The sequence below is a fragment of the Elephas maximus genome, chromosome 17, assembly GCF_024166365.1.
Source record: "Elephas maximus indicus isolate mEleMax1 chromosome 17, mEleMax1 primary haplotype, whole genome shotgun sequence".
Taxonomy (NCBI): Eukaryota; Metazoa; Chordata; class Mammalia; order Proboscidea; family Elephantidae; genus Elephas; species Elephas maximus.
Window position 1 is genome coordinate 48,673,124 of NC_064835.1, and position 27,926 is coordinate 48,701,049.

The following is a 27,926-nucleotide window of genomic DNA, read 5'->3' on the forward strand; positions in this document are numbered from 1 at the left end:
CTGGTTGGTGGTTGGTATCCTTATACCCTAATAAATGATCAGATTAATAAAGGAGGAACTTTTCAGTTTTATTTGGTACCAGCTAAATCAAGCTGAAAATTACCCTTTTTCATGTCTAAAGATAAAAATCCAACCTTGTAATCTAGTCTCCCATCTCACTTTAAAAAAGTTTAGAAGTGCAGGAGAAAAGCGAGAGGAAATTTATGTTAACAAGCGCCTGGTCACTTTCCTCTCGATTCAGTCATCAAGCCATCAAGCCGCAACCCCAGTGCAGGCCGAGGGAGGCTGGAAGTGCCGGCTTGCTTCTGGCACCCTTCCTTCCTTCCTAAAAAAGAATCTCATTAAGGGGATTATTACAGGCACTGAATCTCCTTTTCTGGGGTTTGGGGAGAGGACTAGGGGGTACCTTCACAAGATTCAAAATTCAAAGATAGAAAAGGGAACTCAGTGAACCATCTTCTCACCCCTGTAGTTTAACTTTTTTTTTAAACTTTTGGTTTGGCAGTATAACTTGAGTTAAAAAGAAAAATACAAACCCATTGCCATTGAGTCAATTCTAACTCCTAGTGACCCTATTGGATAGAGTAAAGCTGCCCCATATGATTTGCAGGTCTGAATTGACTCGATGGCACTGGGGTTTGTTTGTTTGTTTTTAAATAATCTTTACAGAAGCAGACTGCCGCATCTTTCTCCCACAGAGCAGCTGGTGGGTTCCAACCTCCAACTTTTCAGTTAGCAGCCCAGCGCTCAACCATTGCAAGATGGTAGCTTATTAAAAATGGGTTTTCTAGAATTGGGACTAGACCCAGTTCTTTTTCTCCAAATCCTGTGTTCATATGTGTGTGTTTAAAACTCCACAGTGTGAATTTACCAGGTCTTTAAAAAAAAAAAATTTAGGAGATCTTAAGGGTGGCTGGTGGTAATTATCGCGCTCCTGTCACGTTGGGTAGAATTCTTTAGTGGTAGTTGTGAGCAGATTGTTTCCTTGTTTTCCATTATTTCTTGGTAACGACTGATGATGTTTTAAGTGATAAAACATTGAAGGTGAGAATCTGTAATTCAGAATATATTACTGGTAGTCCCTGACTTCCCATGTATTCGAGTTACAATGAACCACACTTGATGGGTTTTTTTTTTTTGTACATCTTATAATTAGTAATATGTACGACTTAACATTGTTGCAGCTCATAGTTTGCTGATGTTATTCTTAGATGTTCAATGTTATGATTTCTAAAGATACTGATAATAAAAGGCAATAATAATGAGAACTTAAAAAAAAGGTATTTGACTTATGTCACAAATGAGTTATGACAGAGTTGTCGGAATGGAACTGCGTTGCAAGTTGGGGACTGCCTGTACTTCGTTTTTTAGTGAAGTATTTTTAGTCTGCATTGTGATTCAGATTTTACAAATCACAGAAAAGGTTTTATTTCTATTCCCTTATAACAAACCAAAACCAAACCCATTGCCACTGAGTCGTTCCGACTCATAGCGACACTATAGGGCAGACGATTCAGATTTTACAAATCACAGAAAAGGTTTTATTTCTATTCCCTTATAACAAACCAAAACCAAACCCATTGCCATTGAGTCGTTCCGACTCATAGCGACACTATAGGGCAGACTAGAACTGCCCCAGAGGGCTTCCAAGGAGCAGCTGGTGGATTCAAACTGCTGACCTTTTGGTTAGCAGCCGTGGTGCTTAACCATTTCACCAGGGCTCCCGTTTATAACAAAGACAGTCATAAATGACTAATTTATTTTGCAAAAATAATGATGCCTTACTTTGACTGCCAAGGTCGACTTAAAATTGTACTTTTCTGCTGTGTGGCAGTCAAACTTCGATTTACATTGGTGTTTTGCTTATTTCACGTTATTTCTCTTGATTACTGCATGACTGTATCATTACACCCGGTTGATTTTTCTTCCAGATGTGTATTGCTTGTGTTTGGACTGTGGATCCTTTATATCCTCAAGTTAAATTATACCACTGAAGAGTGTGACATGAAAAAAATGCATTACGTGGATCCCGACCGAGTCAAGGTTAGCTATTCCACTGGGGTGGCTCTTGCCCGTTGAATAAATTAAAACGTGTCTAAGCATACACTTAAACAATAATATCATCTCGAAAGTGTAACAAATAAATGTTGACAAAGGTTTGAAAACAGAGGATAAAAACAATCTTAGCAAACAAAGGCAAAACCAAGAAGCCCACAGTATTCTTCTCACATTTACTGCAGTTGTGATGTGGGATTAGGAAGGGTTCATTCGGCATGCTCCAGGGCACCTGACTTGGGGTAACTGTGCCGGGATGGTACCAGAGAGTTTATCCTTAAAACAGAGGTGGCAGAAGCCCTTTTAATATCACCCGTCACTTTTAATATCACCCGTCATCTCTGTGTTTTATTTTTAGTTTTAATGACTTCACATTCTATTTGAAGGTTTTTCTCTTTATGTTTCTTTTTTTAAATCAATGGACGTATTAAATGTTAATTCCACTGATTATTTGAGTGCTTAAATTGTTCACCAGTGTCAGCCCAGGTTGGAAGAAGAGATGATTTCAAAAAGGTAACATGGTAAGAAGAATAACTGGCAAGTATCGAGCGCTTCCTAGGTGCTTTGTATACGTTATCTTGTTTAACCAGCACCGTGACTGGGAGACACTAGCATTGTCTCCATGTTACAGATGACGGCATTGGAGTGTTAGGAAGCTGTGGGTCCAGGTTTACATCTAGGTAACAGTAGTGCTAACTGTACGTCAGGATCTGTTCTGACAGTGCTTTAGCAACGGTAACTCATTTACCCTTTTAACAGCCCTGGGGATGTAGGTACAGTTGTTATCCCCATTTTACAGGTGAGGAAACTGAGGAGATTGGGTTACTTGCACAAGGTCACCTTTGCTAGAAAGTGGTGGAGCCAGGACTTGAACTCAATGGTGTGGCTTCAGAGTCTGAGCTCGGCACCAGTACTTCTGGGTCAGGAGTGCCCACATGGAGGGGCCAGAAGTTATAGCCAGCATGGTGCCAAGAGGAAAGAGCTTAACATTTTGAATCATGCAGCCCTCAATTCAAATCTGAATGCCTGTTAGTAACAATGAGACCTTAGGCAAGTTACTTGTTTTGATCCCTAGTTTTCTAATCTGTGAAATGTAGATAACAGCACCTGTGTAATGGAGTAGGCATAGAAGTTCAGTAAGATAATATACACAGACGTCCTTTTCTAGACCTGATTTTTATCCACAAGTTTCTGCTTCAGTCTGTATATCATTTAAGTGCCTCAGATCTTTTGTGGTGCAGACAGTTATAAACAAGTGAATGAAAAGAGCCTAGTCAGTAAATGCACAGGCTTGGCCCTGGCAGGACTGCTGTGTCAGGGGTCTTGCTGGCCCCGAGTACCCCTTTCCTCGAAGTATCTGCCCTCAGATGTTCACTGACTCATTTCACCTCATCAGCATTGACACATCTGCTTTGGTGGCCAGGCTGTGCCCAGTGTCCCCTGCTTGGACTTTCCCTCCCCTCCCGATTGGCCTGACTGTGCAGATGTCCCTTTAAGTTTCAAGGCCCTCCCCAGCTGTCTTGGATAGAGTTTTTAGACATCCTGTCTGTTTTTTGTCTCCTAGGGGAAGGCCTAAAATGATGACACTCTTGTGACTTACTGATATGCCGTGACCTCTTGGTTTCTTTGCTGCATGTCTGCATGCTCTGCCTCTTCTTTCCTCTGTCCACTTGAATAAGCACACCACTGACCATGTCACAGTTGTCCTGGGTGGTGCAAATGGGTAAGCACTCGGCTACTAACCAAAAGGTTGGTAGTTGGAATCCACCCAGACGTGCCTCAGAAGAAAGGCCTGGTGACCTACTTCTTGAAAATCACAGCTGTTGAAAATCCCATGGAGCAGTTCTACCCAGACACACAGGAGGTTGTCGCCAGAATTGATTCAGTGGCAACTGTTTTTTCTTTTTAAACCATCTCACCAACTGCGCTGGATAATTGCCCTTGAGTCCAGTTTACCCAGGAGAGATGTGAGCTCTTGTGGAAGAGTCAAGCAACAATTTTGTCAACTCAACAGCGGTGGGTTTGGTTTGGGTTTTATACCTGTACACATATATATACACAGATTCTCTTTCTTTTCAGTACAGAACCGTATGCGGTTACAGTATTACGATGTGCTATTTTATTATGTTTAAGATGTTTTAGTGTAGTTGGAGGTGTTTCTTAAGTGTTTTATATGCATATAAAGATAAAATGTATATTATATACTGAGACAAATATTTGACTGAGACTAAATCAGAACCATATGTACCTGTTCTAACTTACCTACAGGTTCGACTTAAAGACAGACTTAGGAACGGATCTCGTTCTAACCCAGGGACAAACCAAAACCACTGCCGTCAAGTCAGTTCTGGCCCAGAGCAACCCTGTAGGTCAGAGTAGAGCTGCCCCCACAGGGTTTCCAAGGAGCAGCTGGTGGATTCAAACTGCCGACCTTTTGGTTAGCAGCTGAGCTCTTAACCACTGCACCACTGGTCCCCAGGAGGGGACTTACACAGAACATGTTTATAAAAGTCTCAGCCAGTTCAGAAATTAATAAAGTAGAAAGTGAAAGCCTGCTATACCCATGGTGGAATTAGGGGCATCCTTTATTATGTTGTTATCTTATTTTATTATAATGATAAGATGTACAAAAAAGAAAAAAAGGACAGTTGAAAGCGCAGTTCATCGTAACTTGAATACATCGTACATCGGGGACTGCCTGTACTTGTAACTTTTTTTATTATTATTATTGTGCATCAGGTGACAGTTGACAGCCCAAGTTAATTTCTCATAAAAAATTTACACACATATTGTTAGGTGACCCTAGTTGCAATCCCTGTAATGTGAGAGTGCACTCCCCCTTTCCACCCCGGGTTTCTTGTGTCCCTTCAACCAGCTCCTGTCCCTTTCTGCCTTCTCATCCCACCTCCAGACAGGAGTGGCCCATTTAGTCTCGAGTATCTACTTGAACTTAGAAGCATACTCTCCACGAGTATTATTTTATGTTTTATAGTCCAGTCTGAGTTGGCTTCAGGAATGGTTTTAGTTCTGGGTTAACAGAGAGCCCAGGGACCATGTCTTTGGGGGTTCCTCTAGTCTCAGTCAGACCATTAAGTCTGGTCTTCTTACATGAATTTGAGTTCTGCATCACACTTTTCTCCTGCTCCCTCAGGGACTCTCTGTTGTGTTCCCTGTCAGGGCAGTTGTTGGTGGTAACCAGGCACCATCTAGTTCTTCTGGTCTCAGGCTGATTGAGCCTTGGTTTATGTGGCCCTTTTGTCTCTTGAGCTAATATTTGCCTTGTGTCTTTGGTGTTCTTCATTCTCCTTTACTCCAGGTGGGCTGGGACCAATTGATGCATCTAAGATGGCTGCTCAAAAGCTTTGAAGACACCAGACACCACTCACCATAGTGGTATACAGAGCATTTTCTTAATAAGCTTTGTTGTGCCAGTTGACCTAGATGTCCCCTGAAACTATGGTCCCCAGACCCCCATCTCTGCTACTCTGTCACTCGAAGTGTTTGGTTGTGTTCAGGAAACTTCTTAGCTTTTGGTTTAGTCCGGTTGTGCTGACTTCCCATATATTGTGTGTTGTCCTTCCCTTCACCTAAGATAATTCTTATCTACTGTCTTGCTAGTGAATTCCCCTCTCCCTTCCTCCCACCCTCATAACCATCAAAGAATGTTTTCTTCTGTGTTTAAACCTTTTCTTGAGTTCTTATAATAGTGATCTTGTATAATATTTGTCCTTTTGCGACTGACTAATTTCACTCAGCATAATGCCTTCCAGATTCATCCATGTTTGAGATGTTTTGTGGATTCCTCATTGTTCTTTATCGTTGCATAGTATTCCATTGTGTGTATGTACCATAGTTTGTTTATCCATTTGTCTGTTGATGGGCACCTAGGTTGTTTCCATCTTTTTGCTATTGTGAACAGTGCTGCAATGAACATGGGTGTGCATACATCTATTTGTGTGATGGCTCTTATTTCTCTAGGATATTTTCCAAAAAGTGAAATTGCTGGATCATGTGGTACTTCTATTTCTAGCTTTTTTATGAAGCATCAAACCGTTTTACAAAGTGGTTGTACCATTTTACATTCCCATCAGCAGTGTGTAAGTGTCCCAATCTCCCTACAAGCTCTCCAGCATTTATTATTTTGTGTTTTTTGGATTAATGCTAGCCTTGTTGGGTGAGATGGTATCTCACTGTAGTTTTGATTTGCATTTCTCTAATGGCTAATGATCCTGAGCATTTCCTCGTGTATCTGTTAGCAACCTGAATGTCTTTGGTGAAGTGCCTGTTCATATTCTTTGCCCATTTTTTAGTTGCGTTGTCTTTTTGTTATTGAGGTTTTGCAGTAGCTTGTATATTTTAGAGATTAGACCCTAATCAGATATGTTGTAACCAGAAATTTTTTCCTAGGTTGTCTTTTTACTCTTTGATGAAGTCTTTGGATGAGCAGAGGTGTTTGAATTTTAGGAGCTCTTAGTTATCTAGTTTCTCTGCTGGTGTTTGTGCATTGTTAGTAATGTTTTGTATTCTGTTTATGCCATGTAGTGGGGCTCCTAGCGTTGTCCCTATTTTTTCTTCCATGATCTTTATCATTTTAGGTTTTATATTTAGGCCTTTGATACAATTCAAGTTAGTTTTTGAACATGGTGCGAGGTATGGGTCTTGTTTCATTTTTTTGCGGACAGATATTCAGTTACGCCAGCAATATTTGTTGAGACTGTCTTCCCCAGTTAGCAGACTTTGGGCCTTTGTCAAATATCAGCTGCTCATAGGTAGATGAATTTATGCCTGGACTCTCAGTTCTGTTCCATTGCTGTATGTTTCTGTTGTCGTACCAGTACCAGGCTGTTTTGACTACTGTGGTGGTATAATAGGTTCTAAAATCAGGTAGTGTGAGCTCTCCCACTTTGTTCTTCTTCAGTAATGCTTTACTTACTGGGACCTCTTCCCTTTCCATATGAAGTGGGTGATTTCTTTCTGCATTTCGTTAAAAAATTTGGATCGGGATTGCATTGTATTTGTAGATTGCTTTGGGTAAAATAGACATTTTCACAGTGTGGAGTCTTCCCATCCATGGGCAAGGTATGATTTTCCACTTACTTAGGTCTCTCTTGGTTTCTTGTACTAGTGTCATGTAGTTTTCTTTGTATAGGTCTTTTACATCTCTGGTTAGATTTATTTCTAAGTATTTTCTCGGGGGCTATTGTAATGGTATTGATTTGGTGATTTCCTCTTCGAAATTCTCTATTTGGTGTAGAGGAATCCAACTGACTTTTGTATGTTTATCCATATCCTGATACTTTGCTGAATTCTTCTATTAGTTCCAGTAGTTTCCCTGTGGATTCTTTGGGGTTTTCTGTGTATATGATCATATCACCTGCAGATAGGAGCACTTCTACTTCTTCCTTACCAACCTGGATGCGCTTTATTTCTTTATCTAGCCTAATTGCTTTGGCTAGGACCTCCAGCACCATGTTGAATAAGAGTGGTGATAAAGGACATCCATGTCATTCCCATTCTCAAGGGGAATGCTTTCTGACTGTCTCCATTTAGGATGATTTTGGCTGTGTCCTTTGTATAAATGCCCTTTATTATTTTGAGAAATTTTCCTTCTATTCCTATTTTGCTTAGAGTTTTTATCATGAATGGGCGTTGGACTTTCTCAAATGCCTTTTCTGCATCAATTGGTAAGATCATGTGGTTCTTTTGTTTTATTTATGTGATGGATTATATTGGTTATTTTTCTAATGTTGAACCATCCTTGCATACCTGGTATGAATCCCACTTGGTCATGATGAATCATTTTTTTTTGATACGTTGTTTAATTCTATTGGCCAGAATTTTGTTGAGAATTTTTTGGTCTGTGTTCATGAGGGATATTAGTCTGTAATTTTCTTTTTTTGTGATGTCATCACCTGGTTTTGGTATCAGGGTTATGCTGGCTTCATAGAATGAATTCGGGAGTATTCCATCCTTTTCTATGCTCTGAAATAGCTTTAGTAGTAGTGGTGTTAACTCTTCTCTGAAAGTTTGGTAGAATTCTCCAGTGAAGCCGTCAGGGCCAGGGCTTTTTTTTTTTTTGTCGGGAGTTTTTTAATTACCTCTTTAATCTCTTCTTTTATTAAAGGTTTATTTGGTTTTTCTAACTCGGTTTATGTTAGTTTAGGTACGTAGTGTGTTTCTAGAAATTTATCCATTTCTTCTAGGTTTTCAAATTGGTTGGAGTACAATTTTTCGTAGTATTCTGTTACGATTCATTTAATTTCATTTGGGTCTGTTATGATATCGCCCATCTAATTTCTTATTTGGGTTATTTGCTTCCTCTCATGTTTTGGGGACTTTTTTTTTTTTAAGTAACTATGTTTTGAAGAGCTCAAAATGCCTCACTTTTCAAAGTGTCCCTACAGAATGTCCTACTTAACTCCAGGCGGAGGCAGCAGTGTATGTAAAAGCCCAGGTCTCAAAGGGCTTTACAATTAGGGGAACAGCAAGAGATAGATATCCCTGAGAATTTGGGGTGGGGAATAGCAGGGTATGAGACTGAAAATACGAGGGCAGATAGTGAAAAGCCTTGAATACCACACTAAGCAGCTCCTTGATTTGATCCCTGGTTGTACATTGTTAATGAAGGAACGGAGCCTTCTCTCAAGTTCCCAGAATGGTTGAGGATGCCTGCCTGTGTGGCCTCATGCTCTGAATGGTTGGTGAACTCCTTACAGAGAGAAGCCTGTCTCCCATCTCTCGGTGGAGATTTGATCCAGACCGCCAGAAGCACTTGGTGAATTATTGAATTATGATGGATGTGTGTGTAGAAAAGGGTCTCAAAGCTACAAGCTTTTAAAAAGCTCTTTATTTTTCCGGTGATAAAAATAACACCCTAAAATTCAAATAATACAGAAGTGATAAAGTAGAAATTCATTGTAATTTTTGTGGGTGAGGGGGGCGGAGGAAGAGAGAGGGAGGAATGGGGGTAGTTATACAGGTAGAACATGTTAGTAAAAACGTTAGTTCAGAAAACAATAAAGTAGAAAGTGGAAACCTGCTATGCCTATGGTAGAATTAAATAAAACAAAACATAAACCCAGACCAGTTGCCATAGAGTAGATTCTGACCCACAGTGACCCTATAGGAAAGTGCTCCATAGGGTTTCCAAGGCTGTAATCTTTACAGGAGCAGATTGCCAGATCTTTATACTGTGGAGCACTGGGTGGTTTTGAACCACCAACCTTTGGGTTATCAGCTGAGTGCTTACCCATTGCAACCTCAGGGCTCGTTGTATGGTGGAATTAGGAGTGTGCAGCCCAATAGCTTGAGCCGTCAGTGGGACCCTGCTCAGGCCTCTTTGACTCTTGAGCTTTTGTCTGGCTGCAGTTGACCTGTGTTAATACCGGAAGAGGAAGTGTGGCCATGTCAGGTGTGTGTGAGTTTTACATTTTCTATTTAAAGATGTCACTTAACCTGCCAGTTTTTTAAAACAGTAACAGTAGTCTCTGAAAGAACACTTGGACACTTTGAAAGTGCGATTCAGATGTAACTGTTTAAAACCCTTTAGTGAATTTTAACGTTTGTGGTTTTCCATGGCAAACCACCACATCACTGAGAATTGGAACTACCAGGTGTCTATTCTTAATTGTGGGCAGCCAGCAAAGCTCAGCCTGGAAGACTTAAAACTGAAGCTTTTATTTCCATTCCTTGACATGAGAATTGGAAGCTCTTGTATCTTCTGAGCAGGACAGAACACCAGCCCTCTGCCTCCTGTAGGCGTCCCCCTGAGTGAACGCCATTCAGTCCCTGAAGGACGCCTCTGAGTCCTTCTTTGCTTGGCCTCTTACCTCCAACTTTGGAGCTGTCTGCAGCAGAGAGCAGGGTATCATGATGTGTTATGGATTGAATTGCGTCCTCCAGAAATATATGTTGTAAATCGTAACCTCTATACCTGTGGATGTAATCCCATTTGGGAACAGGGTTTTCTTTGTTACGTCTATGAGGCCATATCAGTACAGGGTATGCCTTAAACCTAATCACTTTTGAGATATAAAAAGAACAGATTGGGCACTAAAGCAATTAGGCACAAATCGGGGAAAGATAGGTGCCATGGAACCATGGAACCCCAGGGTTACAGAAGCTGAAACAAGGATTTTCCCCCCACAGCCAACAGAGAGGGAGCTTTCTCCTCTAGTTAGCATCTTGAATTCGAACTTCTAGCCTCCTGTGCAAATAATCCAAGAAGCTGGACTATATGAAGAAGAATGCGGCATCAGTATTGGAGGAAAACTCATTAACTACCTGTGATATGCACATGACACAACCTTGCTTGCTGAAAGTGAAGAGGACTTGAAGCACTAACTGATGAAGATCAAAGACTACAGCCTTCAGTATGGGTTACACCTCAACATAAAACAAGAATCCTCACAACTGGACCAATAAATAACATCATGATAAACAGAGAAAAGATTGAAGTTGTCAAGGATTTCACTTGACTTGGATCCACAATCCATACCCATGGAAGCAGCAGTCAAGAAATTAGCGATGTATTGCATTGGGCAGATCTGCTGCGAAAGATTTCTTTAAAGTGTTAAAAAGCAAAGATGTCACTTTGAGGACCAAGGTGTGCTTGACCAAAGCCATGGCATTCTCAATTGCCTCATATGCGTGTCAAAACTGGACAGTGAATAAGGAAAACAGAAGAAGAATTGATGCCTTTGAATTATGGTTTTGGAGAAGAATATTGAATATATCATGGACCACCAGAAGAATGAACAAAGCTGTCTTGGAAGAAGTATAGCCAGAATGCTCCTTAGAAGCAAAGATGGCAAGACTTCATCTCGTGTACTTTGGACATGTTATCAGGAGGGACCAGTCTCTGGAGAAGGACATCATGCTTGGTAAAGTAGAGGGTCAGCAAAAAGCAGAAGACCCTTAGCGAGATGGACTGACACAATGGCTGCAACAGTGGGCTCAAAGATAACAATGATTGTGAGGATGGAGCCGGACCGAGCAGTGTACTGTAGTACATAGGGTCACTGTGAGTCCGAACTGACTCAATGGCACCTAACAGGAACAACAGCAGCCATCTGTGCCATGAGAAAATAAATTTCTATTCGTTAAAGTGTAAAGAAATACATTTGTGATATTTCTGTTACAGAAACTACATCTCAGTGCTTCATGTCTTCATGCCAGCTCCTTAAGATGTGGTTCTCCTCCTGGGGCACTATTCTTCTGAGCTTTGAACCACAGAAGGGAGCCCTGGTAACATACTGGTTAAGCGCTTGATTGCTAATCCACCAGCCACTCCTCAGGAGAGAGATGTGGCGGTCAGCTTCTGTAAGGATTTACAGCCTTGGAAACCCTAGGGGGCAATTCTACTCTGTAGGGCCGCTATGAATCAGAAATGACTCCATGGCAATGGGTTTGGTTTAATGGGTTTTAAACCACAGGCAACATGTTCAAGAGAGAGGTTGAGGCATTTGAAAAAGTTATCCGGGGGCTGTCTCAGAGCTTGTTACACATCTTTAAACAAGTGAGACAGAAGAGAAAAGGAATCACTGTGGCTTTAGATGGGCAGGTGGGACACTTGGGATTTACTTATTGCCCCCCACTGTGACTCACGCACATTAGGGGTTACAGTTAGCAGCCGATTACTAAGCCAGGTGCTCTGCTGACGGTCAAGAAAATTAAGTCTGAAGCCTGAAATTGAACTCTTTGCCAGAATGGAAATGGAGCGAAATTTGACTCCTTCCCAAATGAAACTTCTAAAGAGAGATTTTGGCAGCCCCAGAGAGTTGCACACACATTTCTACCTTGGTCGCTTCCCTCTTCCCAGCCTTGATCCTGTCCCTAACCTTCTTGAGGTCTCTCTTGGCACTTCTGAGACGTTCATTTCCATTCTAGGAGATTCGTAGAACTAGGTGCTTGGAGTCGTTATACAGTGAAGGTAGACTCTTTGCTCTCGGAAAGTTGCCGTCCATAACCTTCAGGTCTAGGCTTTGAGACACCTCTCTTTGTCTTGCCTTCACCAGTGTGACGTCAGGTACAGAACATCACCTGCTGGCGTCCGGGCAGGAGTGAGCCCTCCTTCAGAGACAGCCCAGGGTCAGGGCCAACTCACCAACTCACTTGGCTCTCCCACTGATTCCTCTTAAAGATGCTGATTAGCATTCAAACGGTTGTTTTGTTGTTTTTTTAACACTTTATTTTTGTTGTTGAAGATACACACAGCAGAACATATACCAATTTAACAACTTCTACATGTACAATTCAATGACATTGATTACAGTCTTCAAGTTGTGCAACCATTCTCACCCTCCTTTTCCACACTGATCCACCCCCATTAACGTAAACTCACTGCCCCCTAAGCTTCCTGTCTAACCTCCATGTTGTTAATTTGAATCCCATACATGTAGTTCTTTAAAAGAGCACAATACTCAAGGCAGACATTCTTTACTAATTAAGCTAAGCTATTTTTTTTATTGTTAGGTTTAAAGAAGACTTCAAGGGATATATTTGGTTTAAGGTTTTAAAGATTATCTCAGGGCGATAGTTTCAGGGGTTCATCCATCCTCAGTGGTTCCAGAAAGTCTGGATTCCATGAAAATTGTAAATTCTGCTCTATATTTTGCCCTCTTTTGATCACAAATGGTTGTATTATCATTTGTGTGCTGTTTTCTGTAGGCAGAGGCAGCTGTTTTCAGGAGTTTGGGAAGCAGTCAAGCCAGGGTTAATATACCAGCTCAGCCCGGTTATGGCACCTTGAGCCCACAAAGTGATGATACTAACGAAGGTCATGCCAGGTACCATAGGTGCTGTGAGGGTGACCCGAGACAGTGGCTAATCATCGTGTCTGCAGCAGCATCTCTGAGACTCACTATCAGCTCCTCTTTTCAGAAATGGGGCTCGATCCTCAGCATGTCAGCAACGAGCTCTTCATAGGTGCCAGGAACGTTTTGAAGCTGTAATTAAAAAGAAAGAAAAAAAAGATTCTACTTAATGAGTTTTTTTTTTTAAAGTATTATACAAAAATTACGTCATAAATAGCAAGGCTTTGAGGAAAAATACGGTTGGAGCAAACATTAAAATTATATAATAATAATAATCCTCATAATAAACAGGGTGATGGTTAATGCGCTCAGCTCCTAACCAAAAGGTTGAAGGTTCAAGTCCACCCAGAGGCACCTTGGAAGACAGGTGTGGGGATCTATTTCCAAACAATCACCCGCCGAACACCCTCTGGAGCACAATTCTCTGACATACACGGGGTCGCTATGAGCCGGAGTTGAAACTCAGCAGCAACTGGTTTAACTGGTTTTCATAATAAACAGGCACAGCTTAAAACACATGTTACATTCCTAAAAATAAGTATTCCAATCAATATAGGACTACAGGCACACACACACACAGAGACACACAGAGACACACACACACGCACAGTCACACAAAGGTAGCTCCATGGGAGTTGGTGTAAGGAAGAACCAGGGTGGCTGAATCTGGAGGCAGGGAGAAAAAGCACAATAACGTGATTAGGGAGAACAATTTAGCAAGCAGCTCTGAGGCTGCATTTGGCTAAGCAGGCGAGAGGAAGACTGGGGTGAAGGGGCATTAGTCCTGCATCCTCCACAGATTGCCTCATTTGGCTGTGCTGGCGTCCTTTGAGTTCAACAGCTGTTCTGTGGTGACGCAAAGCATCATTCTGCTGGGAGAATTGTGTGTGGAACCAGCTGAACTTCTACGTTGATATGATATTATTCGCTGGTTACGTTTAAGGTTATCTTCATGCTAGACTGATAAATGAGCCTCTTTCTCATCCTGCTAGATAGGAGGAGCCTGAAACCTGAAACACCTCAAAGTAGACTTTTTTTTTTTTACCACAAATTTATTTGGATAAGATTGAGCTAAGGGAGGTGGCAGGGGTGGGGAGTCTTCCTTCTTTCCTTCAGTGATGAAATAGCCTTGTTAAGTTTATCTGCCTGTCATATAATTCTCCCAGGTTTGGTTTTTCAAGTTTCTGAGCATAAATTAACTCTAAAAAACAAATGTTTATTGAATGACAAGGGAGCTGTGTCAGACATCACAGGGCAAAATGTCATCTACGGAGTGTACCACATTTTCACACAAACAACGTGCACCTCCTGCATTTGTTTGCCATGCCCTCCCCCACGAGATATTTTTGTAAGTAATTTTTTTTTACAGCAACATGTGGAAGAGGATTGGCAGGTGGCGCTGTGAGGGTGCCTCGTGGAGGGAGGAAGGGCACAGCCAGCAAACAGTTGCAGGGGGCACACGTTATTTATGTAAAAACACGTACTTCTAATGCCTGAGAGTTTCTTAAACTCAGATTGTGTGATTCCATTCCAGAGAGCTCAGAGGTACGCACAACAAATCTTGCAAAAGGAGTGTCGTCCCAAGTTTGCGAGGACATCCATGGTTCGGTTGTTTGAGGGCAGGTACAGCAGGGACCTGCTGCCCTTTGTGAAGCCGACCACCACCATGAATGAAGCCGAGTACAAGTATGACCCTCCTTTTGGATTTCGAAAGTTCTCCAGTAAAGTCCAGACCCTCTTGGAACTTTTGCCTGCCCATGACTTTCCTGAACACCTGGAAGCCAAGAGATGTAAGCGTTGTGTGGTTATCGGAAGTGGTGGAATACTTCACGGACTAGAACTGGGCCATGCCCTGAACCAGTTTGATGTTGTGATAAGGTACATTGCTTTCAAAGCCAACCTTTCCGTTCTAGAATTAAGTTCACTGCTCTGTGACCAGGGCAGTACCAGGTATGATGAGTGATATAGGAAGTGCTGCCTACTCAGTATTTGAGACGTTAGGACCAAAAAAATGAAAGGATTGGTTACCCCAAACTGCTACGCTGACCCTAGGTTTAAGGATTGTGCAGTGGACTGTAGGATTGGCGAACCTTTTCAGAGAAGGTGGGGTTTTGAAGCATGGGTAGGTTTAGGTAAGTCAGCAAAGGAGGAAGGCTGTGCTAGGCAGAGGCAAGACGACAACACATGAGAACTGAGTCAGGGACACCTGGCTTCTGGGAACAGGGGGTTGGTGCTGGGGAGCCCCGGCAGGCACTGCCAGCTGGGATACAGAAATCAACACAGAGGAATTTGCATTCAGCACAACAGATTCCTTTTGGTTTGGCTGGTTAAAAATTGTTTTCTTGATTACAAAAGTAAACTACGTTCATTGTAGAGACTGGGAAAATATAGAAGAATATAAGGAAAACATAAACCACTCATAGCACAAATAATCAGTCATCATTAATTTGTTGCGTTTTTTTTTTTCCAGTTTTGTCCTGCACACATACCCATGAGGTCATTTGTACTTTTACAAAGTATTTGTTTTATATATGAACTTAATGTTACGAACAGTTTCTAAGTTATTAAATACAGGTAGTCCCCAACTTATGATGTATTCGAATTACGATGAACCCTGGTTTTGACTGTCCATTTTTGGTTTTTTTTTTTTTTGCACATCTTATTGTTAGTAGGAAACCCTGGTGGTGTAGTGGTTAAGTGCTATGGCTGCTAACCAAAGGGTCAGCAGTTCAAATCTGCCAGGCGCTCCTTGGAAACTCTTATGGGGCAGTTCTACTCTGTCCTATAGGGTCGATATGAGTCAGAATCGACTCGACGGCTCTGAGTTTGGTTTTTCGTTTTGGTTATTGTTAGTAATCTGTACTACATACAGTGTTGCAGCCCGTAATTTACTGATGTTCACTCTTAGATGTTCAAAGATTGGGTTTATAAAGATACCAATAATAAAGGGCAACAATAGTGAACACTTAAAAAAAAAAAAATGAGGTATTTGAGTTACATCAGAACTGACTTACGACGGATTCACGGGAATGGAACCTCGTTGTAAGTCAGGGACTACCTGTATTCTTTGGAAATCTAACTTTAGTGTATAGTATTCTTTTTTTTTTATTATTCTTTTATATGAAGGTATATCATAAGTTATTCAGCCATTCTCCTATTGCTGGACATTAAAAATGTTTTTAATTTCTTTTTTATTGTGAAAATGTAAATCTCTGGTTATTAGAGAAATTCCTAGAGATAGAGTTGTTTTAAAAATATTTGGATATTTTTAAGGCTCTTGATACATTTTAGCGACTTGTCTCCCAAGAAGATAGTTCTTATCTGAAGGGTGTGAAGAGCCAGGAGCGTGATGAAAATTGGGCCGTAATATTCTAGGCAATAGTATGTGGGTTTGATAGAGGGCAGGAGAGACTAGGTGTGGGGGCCTGAGTTCAGAGGTGGCAGTAATGAGGCCATGAGGTGTGTGGGCCCGGTGTGACACAGAGAAGGAGGAAATGGCAACCAAAGGCTGAATCTGAGAACTATAATTAAAAGTAAATTTTACTTTCCGACAGTGTGACAATTAACATCAGAGAACACCAAGATTTCTAATCTGGGGTCTAATCCATTAGTGGAGCCACTGTCAGAAATGAGATAACAAAAAAAAAAAAAAAAAAAAACCCATTGCTATCGAGTCGATTCCGACTCATTGCTATCGAGTCGATTCCGACTCATAGCGACTCTATAGGACAGAGTAGAACTGCCCCATAGAGTTTCCAAGGAGCGCCTGGTGGATTTGAACTGCCAACCCTTTGGTTAGCAGCCATAGCACTTAACCACTATGCCACCAGGGGTTTTTTTTCTTTTTTTCCAAAAATGAAATAGTTGAGAAAAGTCCCTGGTTGGTGAGGGAGGATGATAAGATTTTTTTTTTTTCCAAAAATGAAATAGTTGAGAAAAGTCCCTGGTTGGTGAGGGAGGATGACAAGATTTTTTTTTTTTTTTTCCAAAAATGAAATAGTTGAGAAAAATCCCTGGTTGGTGAGGGAGGATGACAAGATCCATTATGAACATTTTGAACCTGAAAGCAATGATGTGCCCACACTGTGCTTTTGCCCCAGCAGAGGTGACCTCAGGCCAGTTACCTGCCTTCTTCTGTCTCAGTTTCCTCATCTGTAAAGTAGAGACAGTAACAGTACCTATCTCATAGGGTTACTGTGAAGACAAAATGAGTCAACAAATGTGAAGTGCTCAGAACAGTGTCAAGCTTGTAGTAAATGCTCAATAAACATTAGCAGCTGTTTTTAGAGAACATACAGGAAGGTGGGGACCCAGGAGGAGGGGGCAGAGAGTGCAAGGTGTGTCTGGGAAAGAATCAGGTTTTCTTGAGGGCCAAGAGGTAGAAGAAACAGGTAAGAACTGAGTTTCAGAGTGAAAAGGTACCGTAGGCCACCCTGGCAAGGGAGAGGATGGTGTGAAGTGAGGGCAGGAGTGGGTGCCAGGGCTTCAGAGGGTTATGACCATTGCCGTTTATTGGTACTCACTGTGTGCCAGAGACCACGTCAGGCACTTCAGATATTTTCATTGCTCAAAATAAGCCAGCGAGGTGAAGCCCTCGTTGTTACCCTGTGCCGTAGACAGGGCCTCAGAGCACCGAGGGGCCTACCCTGCAGGCCAGACCCCAGCATTTCAAACGCAAGGGTTTGAGGCTTCCATAACCTCCTCCCTGATGTTATGTGAGGAGCTGAGTGATCCGTGCATAGGCAGCACTGGGGGAGACAGGACAGGAGCAACACACCCACCAACGGGAGTGAGTAGGATACGGGAAGAGATGAGGTGTGGTGAGAAACCAGGGAGGCCAGACGGGGGGGAAGCATGGGCTGAAGAGGAGGGCAGCTTTCCACTGGCCTTATTTGAGCACTGGCGGGTTTTGGCCTACAGAGAGGAGGCAGGCCGGGAGACCTGGGAGGAGTCCCGCTTGGCTGGGAAGGGGGTGTGATGTCAAGATGATGGTGCCATCACAGTGATAACAGTAACTGTGATCTGTGGACCTCACTCAGATTTCACCAGTTATCCTGATCATGTCCTTTTATTTAAAAAAAGAAAGGAAAAAGGTCTGCTCGAGGATCACCCTTTGCATTTAGTGGTCACGTCTGATAATACCTTGTAATAATCCAGGAATTGAGTGTTTGAGCCGTAGGAGAGGAAGTGACAGTGGGATAGAAAAGAAAGACTACATGCAGGTGAAGAACTCAACAGAATTTTTGAGCTTTCAGAACTGAGCAGCATGACTTTTAGGAAAATCCTTAGAAGTTTTCCTCAAAACAACCATCCTTGAAAAGCCATCATGGATCTAAGGGCTTTAAATGCCCCAATCCTTGCTTTTAGACCAGGTCAACCTGAGGCCCAGTATCCTCCTAGGTGTGTACAACTGCTGTTTGTGTCTGCCTGGCCTGCTTTCTAAGCTTTCCTTTTGATTACCTTTTGAAATTCTGGCAGGAACTATTACTGTCTGGGCAGAATGGGAAGCTTTCAAGGAAACTTCACTGGTGCCCAGAGAAAGCCCAGTATGCTTGAACTGGCTTAAAATAGCAGGACTAGATGAAATCGCTTGACATTTAGCAACTAGATGCGATGTCCCTCGTGGACTGAAGGCTGCATTTGTCAAGCACTAGGAAAGGGCAGAGCTGTGAGGGCCGGTGAGGCAGCTGGGGAGGCACGGCCACTCCCGGGAGGGCCTGGGAAGGGATGGCCCCCACCACGTGCTCATTCCTAGTCCTCAGTCAACATGGAGAATACAACGCGGTGATGTTGCACGGTGAGAGAACGTAGTTGGTGGCTTGCTTCGTCAATTTCTCTTTGTTTTTCATTTAAATAGGTTAAACAGTGCACCTGTTCAGGGATACTCAGAGCATGTTGGAAATAAAACTACCATAAGGATGACTTACCCCGAGGGTGCGCCCCTGTCTGACCTTGAGTATTATTCCAATGACTTGTTTGTTGCTGTTTTATTTAAGAGTGTTGACTTCATCTGGCTTCAAGCAATGATAAAGAATGAAACCCTGGTAAGCACCAGAGATTCAGCTATCACCTGTGTCTTAGTAAAAAGTGGTCGCCATCAGGAAGTACCTTTTCCCAGAACTGGGTCCTTTGCAGAGACCTTTCAGAACTGCTTGCTGAGAAGTGTGAGTCACATGTGAACACTGGGATGATTATTTAATGGGAATATCAAATTTGGGACCAAAATTGCTGTTACTGGGATTGGTCACCTACCGTATTCACCAGACTTGCACTTATTTGGCTTTTGGCTATTTCCAGAAATTAGATTTCTTGGATGAATAATATACCATTATTAAGGATATTCAAAAGAATATACATAAAGATATTGGTGATGGTTGCACACATAATGCAATCGCTGTCACTAAATGGTACACGCAAAATATGTTAAATTGGCAAATGTACAGTAAAATCTGCAAAAGCTGGAACCTGTGTAAGGTGGAAACCTGTCAGAGAAGGAAAACACAAATATTTCCTGCTAATAGAGAGTGATGGAAAAGTGGAAAGACTGCACCCTGTCAGAAGGTGGAAAACTTGCAAGACTCGGAGAAACAAGGCAGTCCTGTCAAGTTCCAGCTTTCACAGGTTTCACTATATATATTTTTACAGCAATAAGAATACATTAAAAAATGAATATGCATAAAATCTCTGTTGAATATTCTCCAGAAATGCTCCAATAGGTGGTCCCCTTGTTAGAATAAATGCATGGTGTTCCCGGGGCCAGTGTGAAGGGAGAGCCCTTACCTGGTCATATTCCTTTGGTTTGTCTTTATAGTAATCGATCACATAACTTTGTAGTCCCACCTGGTACACGGAAATAAATTTCAGCAGTCAACTGTCAAGGAGTATGTGCGCATTTATATACACCTGCACGAACTAGCTGTCTGCAGAAATACTGGGAGCTATTAGACTTTTCACATAAGCTCTCTCTGAGGGAGAATTTATATCTCCAAGGCTTGGTTCTTTACAGATTGTCAGGGTCTTCTGGACTTTCTGTTGGGTAGTTGTTCTTGTTAGAAGATGAGGCATACATGAAATGACTTACAGTCCGTTACCATGAGACATAGTGGGACTAGGAAACTGAGTAAGTGGAGGTGGGGGCAGGATGGGGGCCTGGTCAGGGTGGGTGCCGACACAGCTCTTAGTACCCTTGAAGTTAGACCCGTACGCTTGGTCTTCTCTGGACAGTAATAGCTCTAGACCCTAAAAAGGCGTACCATCTCAGGAGGAATTTCTTCCCCAAGCAAGAGCTGGCCCCACAGCTCTTCTCTTGTACAGTGTCTCCTCTATAAATCAGCTCCTTCAGAATTACTTTTTTGAGCTGGAGTACTGGGTTTGCCTAGGTCTCAAGGATTCTGCTGCAGAATGCCGCACCCAGGCCTCCCTGGGACCATGGCCACGCAGTGGCTGACTGACAGAATGTAGAATCCACACAGTGGTTAACTGACAATGCAGAATGCTACACCCAGGCCTCTGTGGGACAATGCCCACACAGTGGCTGACTGACAGAATGCAGAATCCACACAGTGGCCAACTGACAATGCAGAATGCTACACCCAGGCCTCTGTGGGACAATGCCCACACAGTGGCTGACTGACAGAACGCAGAATACTACACCCAGGGCTCCCTGGGACCATGCCCACGCAGTGGCTGACTGACAGAATGCAGAATGCCATACCCAGTCCTCTATGGGTCCATGCCCATGCAGTGGCTGACTGACAGAATGCAGAATGCTATACCCAGGCCTCCCTGGGACCATGCCCATGCAGTGGCTGACTGACAGAATGCAGAATGCTATACCCAGGCCTCCCTGGGACCACGCCCATGCAGTGGCTGACTGACAGAATGCAGAATGCTATACCCAGGCCTCCCTGGGACCACGCCCATGCAGTGGCTGACTGACAGAATGCAGAATGCTACACCCAGGCCTCCGTGGGACCATGCCCACGCAGTGGCCAGGTTAGCAGGGTCTGTGTTCTCACCCTCTGCTGAGAGGACAACTTTATTGAACACCCTAATTCTCAACATTGCTCACTTTCTCCCTTAGCCATTTTGGGTGCGATTGTTCTTTTGGAAGCAAGTGGCGGAAAAAATCCCACTACATCCAAAACACTTCAGGATTTTGAATCCAGTTATCATCAAAGAGACTGCCTTTGACATCCTTCAGTACTCGGAGCCACGGTCCAGGTTCTGGGGCCGAGATAAGGTATTTCTGTTGTTATTGAAAGTTAACTGTTCTCTGTGTTTGAAGGGAAACGTCTGTACAAATTCCACTTAGGCTCAACTGTATATCCAGAAACATCTCCCTTGGGGATGCTTAGCCATCGGTTAGCTGCTGCTCATGTAGGTACCACTCCCCCTGACTGGAGGCTTCCTAATTGTCTCCTTGGCGTGTTCCCCTGTGAGTCACCCTTTGATATATTAAGCACGGTGAACACTTATGCCACTGAGATTTTATTTAAGGCATTCTTACTGTGGGACTTCATGGTGCCTAACACTGCAGGACCCTGAAGGGCACTTTGAGGGTCTGAAAAATTCTTTCATTTTAATTTAAGTTGCGTGAGCCGCTTATTAAGCTGACCAGACAACATTGATGTTTATCGTCACTTTATACATGATGATAGTCAGCCTTCTAGAGGAGTGTTTTTCAGCTGATGCCTGGGTCCCACCCCGATGTTCTGATTTAATGGGTCTGTGCTGTGGTCTGTGCATTGAGATTTTTTGGAGTTCCCTGGGTGACTTTATTTTGCATCCTAGCTTGAACCGTGCGCTATAGGCTGGTAATTGTAGAGCTTCTTTACCTGCAATTAGCATGTGCTGCCACCAGGTGGCTGGGGATCCCTTTATTACCTATGGCTTCATGGTCTGAATAGCTAGACCCGTGTCTTTAAAACTTTCCAAAAACAGTGGAAATCTTTCTTAAACAAAAATTTAAGCAGAACTCTAAAATATGAAGAAAAGCAAGGGATTTTGAAACGTGGGGTCCAGTGGGGCCCAGCAGCTCACACCAGAAGCCTGACCTATCTCTAAGCAAGAGGTGCAGGTCAGGGCAGCAAACACTGAGCTAGGCTCTTTGGTGTAGTCAACCAAAAGGCAGGCTCTTCTATTATCCCTATGAATCAAATTTTTAATAAAAAGTGTTCTTTAAAGCAACTTATAGATGTTAAAAGGAGTGCTGCAGTTATTAAGGAAAACAAACACCCGAATATAATTACAATAAAACCAAACCTGTTGCCATCAAGTCAATTCTGACTCTTAGCGACCCTATAGGACAGAGTAGGACTGCCCCGTAGAGTTGCCAAGGAGTGCCTAGTGGAATCGAACTGCCAACCTTTTAGCAGCCGTAGCTCTTAACCACTGTGCCATCAGGGTCTTAAATATAATTAGGCACCTTCAGAACAAAAACCTGATTCTTTCTATGGTCAGACACTGCTAAATCCACTTCTGGCTCTCACCTCAGGCTTGAATGCCCAGCTCACTGTGACCCATCTCACCTAGTTGAAGCTCTTTCTGTGCTCAGCTTGATTGCCTTGGGGCTCCAGAGCAGTCTCGGTGGCTGACCTTGCTCATTTTCCAGTGACTTTGTGCCCACAGATCCTCGGGAGCCAACGTTGCCGTTTTCCTCAGCGCTCTGCCCTTGCCTTCCTGCCTCTCCATCCGTGGAGCGCCACTAGGGCCAAGTAGGAGCCTCTCCAGAGCCAGGTTTCCAGTCAGGAGGCAGCAAAGGTTTCCTCTCAGCAGAGATCGTTAGGTTTATGGTGGGAATCATCACAAGTTTTCCTTAGCCGCACTCTCCCACGTGGGAGCACACGGGGCTGATTCACCCCTTTAGAACATGGACTTACAACTTTTAATCTGTTAATATCACTTTTAACATGCTTTTCTTTAAAGGATTTAAACAGAATTTGGCAAGATTCTTAAATTGTAAAGAGGTTTCACTACAAATAGACTTGAGAATCTCTCATGATCCTGCCACACCTTGATTACTGGGTCTTTTTTGTGTGTGTGTGTGCTTTAAGTGAAAGTTTACAATTCAAGTTAGTTTCTTCTACAAAAACTTATGCACACATTGTTATACAACCCTCGTTGCTCTCCTTATAATGTGACAGCACACTTCTCCTTTCCACCCTGTATTTCCTGTGTCCATTCAACCAGCTCCTGTCCGCCTCTGCCTTGTCATCTCGTCTCCAGACAGGAGCTGCCCACACAGTCTCATGTGTCTACTTGAGCTAAGAAACTCACTCCAGCCAGTATCATATTTTATGTCTTATAGTCCAGTCTAACCTTTGTCTGAAAAGTTAGTTTCGATTTCTGTGTCTTTTAAACTGCACTGTTTCTTTATTAAATTCCTTAGTATTTTCTAAACCCAGACAAATGTGCATTTGTTTGTTTGTTGATAGATTTTATTTAGAAAGTAACCTTTAAAAAATGGAACAGATTTAATTATATAAAATGTGAAGTTGCTGAATGGCAAAACATAGAAACCACTCAGAACACAGAATTAAGTATATATGTGACAGAGTAAATACTCTTCAAGCACAAAAAACTCTTCTTAAATCAGAAAGAAAAAGATGAGTCACTAAACAAATGGGCAAAGAGTATGAACAGATATTTCACAAAAGAGAGAGTTAAAATGGGCACGGAAATAAAAGGAGCCAAGGTTTCTCCCAAAACTATTCGAAGAAGGTGTGGCCAGGGAATGTGTGATAAAATGTTCAACTTCTAGAATCAATTAAAAGCAAATTGGAGCCACAGTGGCATACTTTACCTTTTTTCTTAGGGAAGATTTAAAAGCTTAATAATGTCCTTGGTCAGCAGGAATGTAGGTGAAGTTATAAGTCTGAGCTTTTTCTGGAGGATACTGTGGCAATATACATCAGTTTTAAATATGAATAGTCTTTGACCTAGCAGGGCTGGGGTGGAGATCCAGAAAGCACCATTCTAGATTTTGCAAATGGCAGGAGGCATGGCAGGATAACAGACATGAGGAAGGGGTGGCACAGCCCAAACCCAGCGTGATTTGGACATTTGTCATGTTGGGCCAGAGTCAGTAGGATACGCTTTGAAAGGGATAAATGTGAGAGTCCTATATTTGCGTCTAAAAACGTACTTGCCCAAATAGAGAGTGAGAAGAAACAGGCTTAGCAGCTATACATGTGACGTTGGCCCAGAGGTATACGTTGATGTACTACAGGTAGGCGTGAGTACAGTCTTCACCAGTGGAAACCAAGACAGAGTTCATGCACAGGAGACAGCCCGGAGGGATGGGGTCCCGAAACAGCGCCCTTGGGAAGACTGCTGAGGCCCTGCGGGCATCCACCCCAGAGGACACCTCGTAGAAACTTGGGTCTCAGGAAGAAGTACATGTGAAAGAGAACATGGGCTTGTTTTGTGATTCTGGACATCATATTTAGGATCCAGGGCGGGGGGAGTGGAAATTTTAGAAAGAACAAATTTTAGCTTGGCACAGGAAGCATTTTCAGGCTGCCTCCTGATGGGGTGTTAAACGTATTCACATCACCCACTGTGTTTTAGAGTTTAGATTCCTAACTTGATGGGAAGTCAGACTTTAATATCCTGTGATTCTCTATGTTCAGTTAAAAAATAACCGCAGGATATCGGGGGGAGATTGCTGGGAGTCAGAAGCAGGAGCGGATTGACCAGCGAGCAGGATGTGCACGGGCTTGCTCATATTTGGTTGCTGCCCTGTAGTGCACAATTGTGCCTGTTTCTCAAGGTGAAATTGTGCACTACAGACTGGTGAGCGGGCGCAGGTGGGCTCTGCGTACCTTGTTTATTGGGTAATCTGTCCCTGATCAGAAGGCACGTTTAAAGGGCTGGTTGGAAGGACTGCTTACAGACCCATGCGAAAGGAAAAGGTGGTGAATACATGGGGTTAGCAACCCTGGAAGCCATTGCCTCTGTGGGAACCATTGCCTCCATGGGAGCCATTACTCCACGGGAACCATTTCCTCCACAGAAACCATTCGTCCACGGGAACTATTTCTCCATGGGAACTGTTGGCTCCGAGGGAGCGATTGCTCCATGGGCCTGAAACGTCAAGAAGAAGAGCAGTTATGTGAACCCAGAGAGAGCTGAGGGAGAGTGCTTCCCAGTGAAGGGCTGAGGGCTGTAGCACCTGAGAGAGACGAAATGAGGGAACAGAAAAAAATAATAACTGCAGCTCCAGAGCTGCTTTTATTACTTGCATAGAGCGTACAATACTTAGAAAGCAGTGAATTGTGCTAAGAGTTTTTTTGGTCTTCTCCCTTTTTCAGAACGTCCCCACGATTGGCATCATCGCTGTCATCTTAGCCACGCATCTGTGTGATGAAGTCAGCGTGGCGGGGTTTGGGTATGACCTCAGTCAGCCCAGGACCCCTCTGCACTATTTCGACAACCAGTGCATGGCCGCCATGAACTTCCAGACCATGCATAACGTGACGACGGAGACCAGGTTCCTTCTCAGACTGGTCAGGGAAGGCGTGCTGAAGGACCTCAGTGGCGGCATCCACTGTGAATTTTGAACCCAGAAAACCTCACCGGAAATGCAGCTGTGCCTCCGGGGCTGTGTCTAATAGCCTTCTGGGGGCATTTCATCCTCTGGTATTTTGAAGTGCAGCTGGCATTTCTAACTTCTATTTTTTTTTTTTAAGTTTAGCTCTTCCCATTTTTGTTTTTTTTTCCGTTTATTTGAGGTCGGTGTTTTTTGCACAACATTTTGTAAGTTAATTTTGAGGATTGAATTGAGTTGGAAAGACTTTTTAAAGAGAATTTTATGTCATGATGTTTTATTGTGTTATGAGAAACTAATTTGTGAAAACCCTATCCATGTGCTGCACATAGAATGCCAGGTCATTGAGTGGAAAGAGAGGAGAAGGCACTCCTGTGGCAATAGCCTGGAATGCCTGCTTCTGTTCACTCTTGCCCTCTTTGGGGGAACAGATGTCACAGGCATTCCTAGGATAATGTGATCAGTAGCTAGACCACTAGTACTGGTTCTGTACTGGTTCGGCAAAGCTGCTGTGAGGGCTGGGCCGGGTGGAAATGTTCCCAGCTTTCTCTGTTGGTCTGGTTCCTGCCTGGAGTCTTGTGGGAATGACCCAGAGCAGCTGTGTCCTGCGGGGTGGGACACAGAAGACATTCTCTGTGTCCCTGGATGCTATGAAGCTGCCCCGGGCTGCAGAAAGCCACCGTCTGCTCAGCAGTTACGACAACTCTTGACTCGAGTTTTTTACTGCCCTTTCAAAGCACTTATGTGTTTAACCTGAGGTGTCACCCTGTCTCTGAGGTAGCTTATAAAAAGTTAGGGTAAAACCTCTGCTATCCAGAGTCACAGGGGAATAAATCTTTTCCAAGAAAAATCTTGTTTTCTGAAACACTGAAAGAAAATCCTCCCAGTATTTAAAATTGCCTGTTTAAAAAAAAAAAAATTTTTTTTTTTTTGAATGCCTGCCTGGCATTGTGTACCAGGCAGTGTACTGGTTAAAAAAAGAATAAAGACTTTTGAGGCGCTCTCACAGTCTAGTTAATTTGAGTGTGGGTTTTTTTGTTTGTTTGTTTGTGTGTTTTTTTAATTAAAGAAAATAAGCCTATCTAAAATGTCCTTCTTGGATGCTGCAGCTAGCTATAGGCCTCACCGTGGATACCAATAGTGAGGGATGGAAGACTAAGGGTACCTTGTCCTGAAAGGGGCCCCTGAGTAGGGCAAATGGTTAGTGCACTTGGCTGAGAACCAAAAGGTTGAAGGTTTAAGTCCACCCAGAGGCACCTCAGGAGAAAGGCTTGGTGATCTACTTGCAAAACATCAGCCACTGAAAACTCTGTGGAGCACAGTTCTACTCTGACACATACGGAGTCGCCAGGAGTCAGAATCCACTCTGTGGCAACTGGTTGCTGGTTGTCCTGCAAGCTTTCTTATCCTGGTCAGCTGAGAACTCTAGGGGATAAATCTTGGGTGTCGGTAGCTTCCTCCCAGAGAACAGGCTTGCTCAGCTGTCTTCCATCTCTTTAACTGCTCCAAGCTTTGCTGTCAGAATATCTACTGCTCCTGTTCCCCTCTGCCCCCAACCCTCACGTCTCATTGCTCACTTTGCTTCTCCCCACGGTGCAGCTTCACTCCCAGCCCGTCCAGTGTCCTCCAAAGAGCTGGGCAGAGCGTTTAAGGCGGAGAGTGCCTGTATCTCCAGGGCCCTGGGGTAGACTCAGAGGGGCCTGCATTGCAAAATAGCATTTCTCTGGGCTTGGAGTCTTAAGATTTTGGTTTTTGCTCTATAAAATACTGTTTGTTTAAAAGAAAATGCCTTTAAATTCTCACTAGTTAAATTACTTAGTTTTGAAAATCGAGACTCAGGAAATGGCCCATGGCTTCTCTGTGGTCAGGTGGGGCCAGGCTTATACCACATATTTCTGCCACGTCATGGTGAAAGCAGAACTGTGCTCCATAGGGTTTTCATGGCTGATTTTTCAGAAGTAGGTCGCCAGGCCTTTCTTGTGAGGCACCTCTGGGTAGACTCGAACCTCCAACCTTTCAATTAGTGGGTGGGTCCATTAACCATTTGCACCACCCAGGGATTCCACTAGCCCTAAATGAATAAAAAGGTAGAATTTTAAATGGCTTCTTATGGAGTCCACCAGCCAATCAGAGTTTACTGGAGGCCACCTTCAAGAATTTCTAACACTTTGGGAGTTGTTTGTCAGAAGTTTTATCTTTGCCTTCAAAGCTGTGCTCCCCTTAGCCCACCACACCCACATTTCTGGGAACAGACCTTCTCTGAGTGTTTTGGGGAGATAAAAATGTGGATCTCCTCTCTTAGTTACCTAGTGCTGCCATAACAGGAACACCACAAGTGGATGGCTTTAACAGAGAGAAATTTACTCTCTCATAGTCTAGTAGATTACAAGTCCAAATTCAGGGTGTCGGCTCCAGGGGAAGGCTTTCTCTCTCAGCTCCAGAGGAAGGTCCTTGTCATCAATTGCCCCCTGGTCGAGGAGCTTCTCAGACGCAGGGACCCTGTGTCC

At 43.2% G+C, this 27,926-nt stretch overlaps 2 protein-coding genes across 9 annotated transcripts in view; one reads left to right on the forward strand and one right to left on the reverse strand.

Annotated features, from left to right (window-relative positions):
* The window catches only part of ST3GAL5 (ST3 beta-galactoside alpha-2,3-sialyltransferase 5), a 67,302-nt gene extending 40,875 nt beyond the window's left edge, over window positions 1–26,427 (forward strand). For 5 of the 7 annotated variants that reach the window (XM_049857606.1, XM_049857608.1, XM_049857609.1 and 2 more), the window contains 5 exons: window positions 1,932–2,043; window positions 14,404–14,747; window positions 18,727–18,913; window positions 20,953–21,111; window positions 25,184–26,427. In XM_049857606.1, the coding sequence (XP_049713563.1) occupies window positions 1,932–2,043; window positions 14,404–14,747; window positions 18,727–18,913; window positions 20,953–21,111; window positions 25,184–25,432 (1,051 nt within the window). In that variant the 3' untranslated portion in view covers window positions 25,433–26,427. Of the gene's footprint in view, window positions 1–1,931; window positions 2,044–3,619; window positions 4,072–14,403; window positions 14,748–18,726; window positions 18,914–20,952; window positions 21,112–25,183 lie in introns of those variants that run through there. The other 2 variants (XM_049857611.1, XM_049857612.1) reach the window with 2 other exon arrangements.
* ATOH8 (atonal bHLH transcription factor 8) overlaps window positions 8,329–27,926 on the reverse strand; it is a 139,597-nt gene continuing 119,999 nt past the window's right edge. Inside the window, exon 3 of one of the 2 annotated variants that reach the window (XM_049857613.1) lies at window positions 8,329–13,001. In XM_049857613.1, coding sequence (XP_049713570.1) covers window positions 12,933–13,001 — 69 coding nt within the window. In that variant the 3' untranslated portion in view covers window positions 8,329–12,932. The remainder of the gene's footprint in view (window positions 13,002–27,926) is intronic. The other variant, XR_007513706.1, reaches the window with a different exon arrangement.